The 11,153-nt window shown below is 50.8% G+C and overlaps 2 protein-coding genes across 2 annotated transcripts; both read right to left on the bottom strand.

The window, feature by feature from the left end:
• Nucleotides 1-968: 968 nt before the first annotated feature.
• MIND_00933800 (uncharacterized protein) lies at nucleotides 969-1,821 on the bottom strand (the record flags this gene model as incomplete). The annotated part of the gene is made up of 3 exons (XM_037365962.1): nucleotides 969-1,340; nucleotides 1,386-1,621; nucleotides 1,674-1,821. 3 exons carry the CDS (start codon nucleotides 1,819-1,821, stop codon nucleotides 969-971), a joined length of 756 nt encoding a protein of 251 aa, XP_037217374.1.
• A 2,859-nt stretch (nucleotides 1,822-4,680) lies between these two features.
• MIND_00933700 (uncharacterized protein) lies at nucleotides 4,681-5,517 on the bottom strand (the record flags this gene model as incomplete). The annotated part of the gene is made up of 1 exon (XM_037365961.1): nucleotides 4,681-5,517. The coding sequence occupies exon 1, from the start codon at nucleotides 5,500-5,502 to the stop codon at nucleotides 4,681-4,683; it is 822 nt and encodes a 273-aa protein (XP_037217373.1). The 5' UTR covers nucleotides 5,503-5,517.
• Between the last annotated feature and the right edge of the window lie 5,636 nt (nucleotides 5,518-11,153).

Here is an 11,153-nt window from a genome sequence, read left to right as displayed (position 1 = left end):
ATGTCCAGCATCTCCCGTGTAAGGTCGTGGCCCGCCTCCCGATAAACAAGCTTCTTGACCTCACGGTCGTACATGAGCCGGATTAAAGGCTTGGCCATTGCATGTATGTTGATGGTTGCGCCTGTGGGATCTGTGTCGCTCCACCAGCTGTAGATGCTCGGAATCGTCGTGGTCCTGTCGAGCGGCGGCATGGAAGTAAGGATCACGCTGCGAGGCCTAGGATGGCCGCTAAGTGCTGCTTATACTTACTTCTCATGGACAGTGTTCAACAGCTATGATTCATGGCTGTTGAACACTGCCTTGAACCATCTGTGTCACTGCTTCGGTTGCAGCGCCGGCAGGCTGAGATTGTCGTCATGGGTATTTGAAGCCTGTCCATGGTCCAAGTTTAACCCATGTTACTGCGGATGCGGCGCGGGATCTGATCGCAGTTGTGCCTATTCCGTGCACAATACTCGGAAACAGTCGCACTTAGCACTTAGCATCCATGGTCTCCGATTCAGGCTTGCTTTGACAATTCAACCACTCTGCATTTAAAACCCTATTCTCCAAGTTCTCTATGGATAATTAATTAACATCTTAGGTATTTCGGGAAATGGGGGGTCTGAGGATGACGAGTAGACTGTAGGACACCTCTGTAGGACCAAGAAATGAACTGCGCCTGAACGCGCTCAATTACGCGCCCGCGTGATGGCGTTTGATGGGCCTTTGCTCACTTGTTTAATTGATTGGTTTCAGTTTTGCCAAAAGAACACTTTAATTCTCTGCCAATAATTTCACAAAAAATATAGAACTTTGCAGACAAGTACTTCATATAGTGCTTAACAGATACCCACACTAACTGAACCCATCGGAATTTAACTATGATCTCAGATGAGGTTGCTAAATGTTTGTTTAAATGAACGGTGATTTACTGTACAGTCAGAAATCTAGAATACAACCATCGTTAAGAGCCTTGAATAACTCGTTCAGCTCTCTCCAACATTTTCGGCGCTGGGGACGGGGTCATGGACGGCGACGTTCACCATCGCAAGCTCGAAGTACGGCAGGCTGGGCCCGTCGTCGTCGTCTCGGACCGCCACGGCCGCCGCTGCGGGCGGCGTCGGCATCGCGATGAGGCAGGCGACCCGCATAGCAGCGGGTTCCGGTTGTGCCTCGCTGATGTTCTTCGTGGCGAGTTCCACTGAACCGGCGGGGTCTGACTCTCTGCTCCGTCGCATTCTCCGTGGGAGCCACCTCGGGCCTCGGGGGTCGTTGGCGGGGGCAGGTATGGCATCCGGGTCCGCTTTCTCGGGCGTTGTGTTGGTAGGCGGTGGGGGGAGAGATGTCGCGGACAGCGGCTGCAATTCCAATTAGACTAGAGCAATAAGCAGGAAAACACGCACGAGGATGCCTTCCCATCGTCCATCATTACTCCAAACAAACGCCTCTGCCGCCTTCTTCTCCTCCAGGGCCATGCTGAGCTCGTACATCCGTGGCGGGCGCTGCAACACGGCGGGCTCCGCGCGGCGGGCGGGGACGAACTCGGTGAGGCGGCCGCGGCGGATGAGGTACGCGCGGCGCGCAAAGCACAACGCGAGCAGCACGACGAGGATGACGATCACGCCGACGAACACCAGGACTGCACAAGTGGGTTTGTCAGCTGCTCCTTCCCCGTCTAAAAGCGGACGCACTGTAGACTATGCGCATGGACGTCATCGCGCAGTCGAAGCTGTTGCAGTTCGCCTGCGTGATCGTCGGCAGGCCCATCGTGCCCCCCGTCGGCGTCGTCATCGTGCCCCCCGGCGTCGGTGTCGTCGTGGTGTCGTTGAGCGTGCTCATGGTGGGGGGAGGCAACCTGCAGCTGCACGGCCCCGTCCGCAGCTCGTTACTAATTGCTCGCGCGTCCCGGCCCCGTCAACTGTTCCGAGCACCTCGGGCACGCCCTCCGTGGTAGCCCATCGCTCTACAGCTATTTGCACAGCGCGAATGACAAATACGCGCCGGCCGCGGGACGCGAGCCGGGTAGGCGCGTAAGAGGGCCAAGGAAACGACGAGGAGTGGGGAGAAAGAAGACAAGAATCAAGATGTCATGGGTCATGACAAGCCCCCCTTTTGACGTGATGCCTGATCATAAGTATTTGGAACAGGGAAAATTCAAAACTTTGGTCTTATGAGTTGCTTATGAGTTGGTGTGCCCCATGTGGGACCTGTGCCATTATTATTATTACTATTATTATTATTATTCTTATTCTTTTCCAATTCATAGATGAATTTAATATACACATTTTGATACTTCTTTCTACAGCCAAGAAATATCATATATCTGAATTAGAACAAATAGTTGCTTTTCAATAATATTTCTCTCATATGGAAGGGACCTCTTTCAGAGAAAAACTGAATTGTCAATTAAAAATCCATTTTTCTCATATAGGTTTGTATACCTGTTTCTTAAATTCTTTATAGCAGAAAGAACATCTTTTGGTGTTTTTCACACTTTAAGATGATGTTTTCTTACCACTTTCATCCAAGCAGAAAGCATACATAGTAACAGTACTGTACAGTTGGGTCTGCCAGTGGATGGATGTACAGACAAATAAAGATAATTTGTGGCAAAGAATAAGGGAAATGACTGCTGTTGGCTAACCAGAGCGCAGTTCTGCCAAACTCACGACTCTTATATCAAAGCATCCGTACTGAATCTCCCCATTGTGACGGTAAGCTTGAGCCCTTCATCCAGTTGCATCTCGTATAGCGGGGACAACTCAGCGCCTATGGCGGTCAAAGTGGGGAAGTATTAATTTTACACACACTTTGTGAAAATTTCAGTTTTCCGCAAACATTTTGAACAAAAAGCTGTTTTCCGCAGCTTTATTTCCCAAAATTGTCAGAAAGTTGCGGATCACACCCATTCCCAAATTCCGCGAAACATTTTCAAAAGTACATATTTTCCGCAACATTTATTTCTCGTAACACTTTTCGCGACTTTACCATGGCACAACATTTTCCTCCGGAACTCCGCCAGTAACTCGGGTGGTGCTGTCTGGTCAGCTGCGACCCGCTGGCAATAAGCGGTGGTTGTGTTCCAACTCAGCCAACCTCGTGCGCCAAGCCCACTGGCCACGGCGTTGCTCCGAGTGCCCATCTATGACCCCCCCGTTCCCCTCCAGCGCCATCTCAGACGACAAAAAGGCCGCCTTGCTGTTCTGGACTTGGAGCTGGGATACTCGGGAGCGTGTAACCAGGAAGCAACAGCCTCGTCCTCTGCCAGCGGCTCTCTTCTGCTTCGAAGACGAGAGGACCGCTTGCCCTCTCAAAGACGAACGCAGGAGAGAGAGAGAGAGAGAGAGAGAGAGAGAGAGGAGTGGGGCCACTGCGAACACGTCGTTGTTCTGGCCTCGGTCCTGCCTTCTCGGCGGCCTCGGCTGGCCCAGTGGCAGTGGCCCCACCGGACCACGGTCGCAATACTCGCCAGTGCTCCCATGTCCCTGCCGACTTGCACTGCGGCCGCGCGGGCTCCCGGGCCGTCGCGAACGCCGAATCCGATACCGGGGTCGGTGGGGTGGGCAGTGGCCGGGCGGCCCACGGGGCGACGACTCGACGGTGAACCCTCCAGCGGCGGAGGCAGTTCCCATATGTCCGGGCCCTGGACCGGCGCCAAATGAGGAGGACATCGACGATGCTGGGCAAGGTGGTGGGGACTTGAAGCAGATACTTAGTCGGAATGGCTGGTATTCAAGATAATGTTGTAGATTGATCAATGTTGCGGATAAAAAATGTTGCGGGAAAAAATGTTCTTTGAAAATGTTTCGCGGATTTTGGGAATGGCTGTGATCCGCAACTATTTGTCAAGTTAAGAAAATAAAGTTGTGGAAAATGGTTTTTTGCTCAAAAAGTTGCGGAAAAGTGAAATTTTTACAAAGTGTGTGGAAATTTAATACTTCCCCACTTTGACCGCCATAGAAGCCTGAGATATGTGACGAATTTTGACAGATGGATGTGATCCGCAACTTTCTGTCAATTTTGGGAAATAAACCTGCGGAAAATGGTTTTTCATTCAAAATGTTGCGGAAAACTCAAATTTGTACAAAGTGTGTGGAAATTTAATACTTCCCCACTTTGACCGCCATACAGCGCCGACTCGGAGCGTGCTCTCAGGCTGCCAACACCCAAAAGTGAACGACTTGAGCTTGGCCGGCGGGTGGTTCTCGGGCTGTTCATCAGTACTCTTTCCCCGTCAAAGAGCATGACAGTGCTGGCGAACCTGTCGTTCGCATCCCAGCGGACAGCCACGAGGTGCTCCAAGTTGCGGAGGCATGTCCCCTCGCGGACGCTGCGGAAGAATTGCTCAGCGTAGTCGGGGTGCCATGACACGTTGTCGAGCGTGAGCTCTGTGACCGTTTGCGGGAGCCCCTCGATGATGCGCCAGATGTTGCTGAAAGAGAGGCGGAGCCTATTGTGACCGCGCGCAAGGCCGGCATCTTCGAGCGCTGGATACATGCTGCGGTCGCTTCGGAGCAGCCGCGGCGGAACGTGCCCAGCGTTATCTCTTCAAGGGCAGGGAGCAACAGCTGGTTCACCAGGGGGGCCCATGTCTCGCTCAGACAGTGCAACTGATGCAACTGCGATAATGACACGAGTTGATCGTCGTGGATGTGTGCCAGCCGGATGCCGGAGTTGGGATCATTATAATCAGACTTGTCAGTGTGCTGAAGCAAATGCAACATCTCCAGCCGAGGCGTCTGTGCAAGGAGCACAAGTGTCGTCGCAAGCGGGGCGTCGACGTCGAGGGGTACAAGCTTCACAAGATTGGCTAATGAAAAGCCAAATATCAAGACAGCATCGGCGTGCTCCACCCGCAGTTCCCATAAACAAGGTGTGGATCTCTTCTTGAATCTTGATTAGCTCGCCTTGACGGAGGGCGATGAAATTCCCGAGGTCGATCTCTTCGAGGCGGGGGAGGGACAGTGGAAAGGCGGTGCCGCGCGATATCAGCCCCGAGAATGCCCAGCTCGACAGTCGGATTCGGCGCAGCCGGTCGGCCTCGGGCGCTAATATTCGGAAGGCCTCCTCAATCGGCGTCCACGTGTCCTGGCCCGAGAAGTGCAAATCGACGTCCAGCAGCCTCACGCTGCCCGACCTCTGCAGGAATAGCGACAGAAGCGCGTTGCAGCGTTCGAAGCCCTGGTGTTGCCACGATGCTGTTATCGTCGTCCACAGTGTTGTTGTCGACAGCGCCAGTTCCCGCCAGGCACGGCAGACACTGGCCATCACAATGGCCGGCTGCACTGGCGCAGAGGAAAAGACTTCGTGGACGGGCTGCGGGCGTGGCTGGACGACAAACGACCATATATGGAGCGTGAGGTCCTCTGGGACACTGAGAATGGGGTACTTGATATCTCTGAGCTGGGCGGTCAGCCGAGCTTGTTGGTCTTCCAGCGAAGCAACTTGTTGATGTAGAGAGGCCAGTGCTTCTTCGATTTCGACAATTTGCCTGCGAAGCAAGGATGCAGACATAACCATGGTCGCGGCTGGGAACAACAAGTGGTTGCCATGTCACATACGTCATTTGCCAGTGGGCCAGTGTTCTGTTACAATGATTGCATGGGAAGGTTTTCATATGCCTATCTTGAACGCGTCAGATTGGCGCCAGCAAAAGGTCACCTATAGCTCACCCATATCCCCTCTAATTAGAGGCGGAGACTAGGGTACTCTCCGCCTCTAACTAGAGGGGGTTGAGCTCGCCGCGAGCACCCCCGCTACCTCCGACAACCGCCGCCCTTCTTCATCGTGCCAGAGGCACCGGCCACCCCGGCGCCGCTGCCTCCGCGGCGCCCTCGCCATCCCGCCGCCGTCGTCGTCGTCGTCGCCGTTGTGACCTGGTCACAACGGTGACCATCGCGTGATTCTCATCACGGACGATCGCCGCCCGCTGTCATCGGGTCGGGGATGTTCCCGCTAGCTCCCCGCCGCTGTCAACAACCTCCCGACGTCGTCCTCGACGACGACAACCATGGTAAGCTTAAATGTCCATCAAATTACATGAAACAAATTGATATTAGACAGTATTTGATGATACCTATACAATGGTGAGGTAATCACCATCACCTGCCATGCGCGCCCTTCCCGCCGCCTGCCCGACGCGATCCCGCCGCTCCCGCCCCACCCCCGACACTTTCCGATCAAAAAAGAGAAAAGTTGCACAATAAATGGAAATTACTCGAGGTACAAGTGGCATGTAAAAATATGTAATGGTTAAAGAGTTGTGAATAAAATATTGTTAACTCACAAATAAAAGTTGTTAACTCCTTTCACTACAAATAAGTTCTTTCTACAGGAGTAGGACTTGGTTTATCAATAACAAAGGCTTCAAGATGGTACTAGATTCATATTTGCACCTTTAACTGCCCAGGAAACATGCAGAAGCAGGCCAAACCACTGTAGAGCCCCTATGAGCCCAAGGACATTAATATGCATTGCTGAGTTCCTTCAGGCTGCTTAGAACATCTTACCAACTAGTTTGAAGGTAATCTCAAGTCAAACCAATACTCTCCATGCCTGCTATTGTCCTAGATAGTGTGCCCAACACCTTTTGATGGACCATCACTATTTGTTGATCTGGCCAAACTCAAGCCAGATCTCCACATCCACTCAATATATATGGAAGCCTAAGGGCTTGTTTTGCAGGTACCAGTGCCTGTGACTCTACAATGTCAGTTCTAAGGCCAGGGCTTACTGTATATAGTTTTATAAACCAAGAACTGTATGCCATGGACTGTTGATAAAGTGTAGAGTTGATATCTTTCCCTATGTTCATTGGATTACCTTGATCTAAAATGTCTTTGAGAGTGGGGATGTACATGTACATTCTGGCCTATTTCCACACTTGTATGAGAAGCAAGCACTGCTCAATGTCATCATCCACAGGGCAGTGGATATCCTGGGCTGTAAACCATCTGTGAGGAAGGCTCCACAACCTTTGAGAAGGCCTTTATATCCCTGACTAGCCCCCAGCTGTGTGTACCCTCAAGTTGAAAGGGAGAAATGTTATAGGTGTACTAGATTTGGAGTAGATAACACTGATTACAGTATTGCAGCAGATCTAAAATAGTTGTAGCATTGATTGAAGTACTTGACAGCTTCATTAAAAGCCCTTTCCAAGTCTATAGTGAAATTTTATCTCATACATGAAATTTTTTCCAAGCAGGTGTAAGAGCGCAGACAGTCTCTTTTGCCCTAAGTGAACCAACCCTGTCTTCAGAATAACATCTAACAAAAGTTATAACCAGACATATATCTGGTCATAACACATACTAGATAGCTCAGGATTATCTAGTTAGCATCCTACACTGTTTCATTGAAGTCAATGAGTAGGATTTGGCCATATGGCATGGTGTTACAAATGTGACATGTGCAAGATTCACTTGGATTTACCAAAAGAATGACTTCAGACATTCCATCAGGTGAGAATAAGGGTAGGGATAGGTCTTCCCATGGCTACTGTGACTTTAGATAGGTTATCCACAGTCAAACACAGAGCAGATTTGAGAAATGAAATCATGGTAGCTATAGGATCAAACACACATTAGAGTGGCTCAGCTGTTTTGATAGGCACATCCAACTGTTTGGGGTACTCCAGCAGGCTGCTGGAGCTCTTCTATACAGTATCCTGAGAGATTCAAGAAGGCATTGCTGCTGAAAAGCACACTCACTAGCATATAATAAACAGGTTTCCATAGATGTTGTTGCACTAATAGAAATATTTTAACTTTTCAAAATGATGGGGTGCCATGTTATATACTAGAATCAAGTTTCAACATGTCCATTTCATAGCTAGTGGCTGAGATATTCAGGCATCATTGAACAAAGAGATAAGATCAATCAGAGCACTTCCATATGATCATGGCTGCATTAAATTCCCTCAGTTGGAAGAAACCATATCTGGGAGTCAAATATCCTTGTAAAGAGCTGAAACAACAGTAATCTACCTTGTGGAAGGTATACCTTGGTAGTGGAATGAGTTAACAACTTTTATTTGTGAGTTAACAATATTTTATTCATAACTCTCTAACGGTTACATATTTTTATAAGCCACTTGTACCTCGAGTAATTTCTATTGATTGCGCTACTTTTCTGTTTTTTGATGGGAAAAAGTCGGGGAGCGGGGTCGGGGGCGGCGGGATCGCGTCGGGCAGGCGGCGGGGAGGGCGCGGATGACAGGTGATTGTGATGACAATACCAATGTGTAGATATCATCAAATACTATAGATTATCAGTTTGTTTGATGGATTTTGATCAAGATTTGAGCTTACCATGGTTGTCGTCGTCAAGGACGACGTCGGGAGGTTGTTGACAGCGGCGGGGAGCTAGCGGGAACATCCCCGACCCGATGACAGCGGGCGGCGATCGTCCGTGATGAGAATCACGCGATGGTCACCGTTGTGACCAGGTCACAACGGCGACGACGACGACGACGGCGGCGGGATGGCGAGGGCGCCGCGGAGGCAGCGGCGCCGGGGTGGCCGGTGCCTCTGGCACGATGAAGAAGGGCGGCGGTTGTCGGAGGTAGCGGGGGTGCTCGCGGCAAGCTCAACCCCCTCTAGTTAGAGGCGGAGAGTACCCTAGTCTCCGCCTCTAATTAGAGGGGATATGGGTGAGCTATAGGTGCAAAAGGTAGTAAGAAGAACCTAATGTGACCAAAGAGATGATCCCCTTACAGCTATTTCGGAAAACCTTGAGAATAGATCAAAATTTTTCGTGTACAGTGCGCGTGACCACTTGTCTGACAGGTCCCGGTAACGCCAGGGAAATTTTTTCAAGATTTTAGACATTTTTTTTCAAGATCAGCTCCCCAAAAAAACGTCGATTTATCACTTCAGACCCAATTTTCCCACGGTGTATCACTTTTTGGCCAGATTTCACCATTTCCGGACACTGGTCCGGTGGCTCCCCGGCCTACTGCCAGGCCTAGAAACTGTATTTTTGGTAGCTGAGGACAGAGAAGCACTGAGAACCAGGACCTTAGCAGATTTGCACACTTCAGCTAGTTAGAATATACCTACTGAAGGCTTTGAGACGGCTTAGACAGATTTGGACAGCTATGATTTTGGGAGTGGCAGGTTACATATTATGACAAAATCATGATATATAGTGATGCTATCACACCCATCAACGTCTATCTGCCATATTCGAGTGATCTACATCAATGCCGAGTGATGCCGACATGATTTTCCCACAGGTATCACTTTTCTGGGGTCACTATTTTGAAAACCTTCACCAATTCCTTAGATATTTTAACTCAAGGTACCTCTACCCTGTAGCTTTCATTTCCTGCAATCTTAGAATACTATGGTCATTACAAAAAATGAACGGTGGTTATCTTTTTTTGGTTGACATCTACACTGATCCGGCATTCGAGAGGTGGTCACACGCACTGTACAACTTTTTTTCTGAGTTCGGCGATAACTTCGCTTAGCTTGCAGATCCGTCAACCGGGAGCTAGCGCCGTGAGAGTGGGCTTGGCCCAAAGGCAGGGAGTGAGCGACGAGTGAAGTCGCCACTTTGTCTCCATTTTTCCTCGTCCAAAATATTCTATGTTTGGCTACCAAGACTACGACGGTAGCCCGGTGGACCATGGCGCTGCCCGTGAGCTCCCTCGAAGCTGTAGTCCAACCCTCTCAGAGCTGGAACTCATGAGTGCGTCTCATTTGCTTGACCCACAACGTATATCTGACGCCTTGCAGGGACACCACGACTGCGAGACATAGGCCTCGCTCCCAGCGATGCTGCCGGCTTAGCATCTTTTATGGATGGCCTCTCCCCAGCCGACCACACATTCCTTCACCGATTTTCTCAGGAATTCAATCAGCATCCATTTGAATCACCCCAAAATGAATTCTTCGACTACTACTCCCAGGCCGGGTCCCAGTACAATGGTGGTGGCCCGGGTCAATATGCTCCACCAGTCCCGCCAGTTCCACCACACCACTATGTCCAACAATCTCAGGCACCGAGCAATGGCCGACCAGCACAACACGTTGATCTATCACAAGATTCAGACGACGAAGCCGCTGCTGCTCCGCCGCCGCCGCCGCCGCCGCCGTCCAAGTCGAACGCGCACCAGCAAACAACGCGTGGAGACACCAACATTACCCACTCCTGCACCAACTCCGACTGCCCGCGCCTTCAGTCCTGGACCCGAAGTCGCGTTCTCCATCTACTACGACATTGAGAATCCGAGCTCAACGCGCCCAGTAGCAACGCGAGGAAGGACATACCGGGGCGGGCGAGCCGCCGGCAAGACGCAACCACCACCACCAACACGATCTGGTCCGCTCGAAGCAAACACCGACATGACATTTCAGGACTTTCTCGAGGGAACTGCCGAGCTGCTGAACTGTCCAATCGAAGCACTTCCGGTCAGGTCGATGACCTGGAAGCCAACACGACCAGCTAACGCGTCACCTCTCCCACTCTCGTCTGAGGCGGGGTTCCGGACCTTGATACGGTCATTCACTGGCGGTCAAAAATGCCTGGAAGTAATTGTTTCGATGGCCCAGGTTTTCAGAGCACCGACAACAAGTGTATGTGTTTCTGAATACCCTTTTCTCGCGCTGATGTCTCAAATAGCAGCCTGCATCTTTACCAACGACAGGACCAGGAGCTTGGGAGGCAATCCGCCAGTTCGGGGCGGGCCTTGGTGGGCGGACCGACGAATACGAAGGTTCTGATGATGATCTTCATACCACAAGTAGCGCTAAGGTTTGGATTCACATCTGAACCGCTGAGTCCTCCACTGATTATATCATAGGTGCCGTTCGATCAAGGCGTTATGAGTGGTATGGCCCAACTCGACAAGGCTTACCCAATTGGTGCTTGCAAAACTCACCCGACCATCCAATGCGCACACTATCACCCATCGGACCTTCATTTCGAACTCGACAACGTCAAAAAGCCTGTCTGGGGTAATAAAATTGTAAGAATCTATCATGCTGCCTCTACATGGTTTAGACAATGATAGGATAAGGGAGAAGCAACGGTGACCCGCCCTCCTGTCGAATCTTTCTATTTCAAGGCCGAGAGAGCGCTACCTTCAGAGCAGAAGACTAAACCAGCCGCAACTCCACCAGTTGATAACCCGACATCAACACCAGCGACATCAACACCAGCCACTA

Source organism: Mycena indigotica (assembly GCF_014461135.1).
Source record: "Mycena indigotica strain 171206Taipei chromosome Unknown Mind.scaff0008, whole genome shotgun sequence".
Classification (NCBI taxonomy): domain Eukaryota; kingdom Fungi; phylum Basidiomycota; class Agaricomycetes; order Agaricales; family Mycenaceae; genus Mycena; species Mycena indigotica.
The sequence above is the reverse complement of the archived record's forward strand: the minus strand, read 5'-3'. Positions and strand labels throughout refer to the sequence as shown.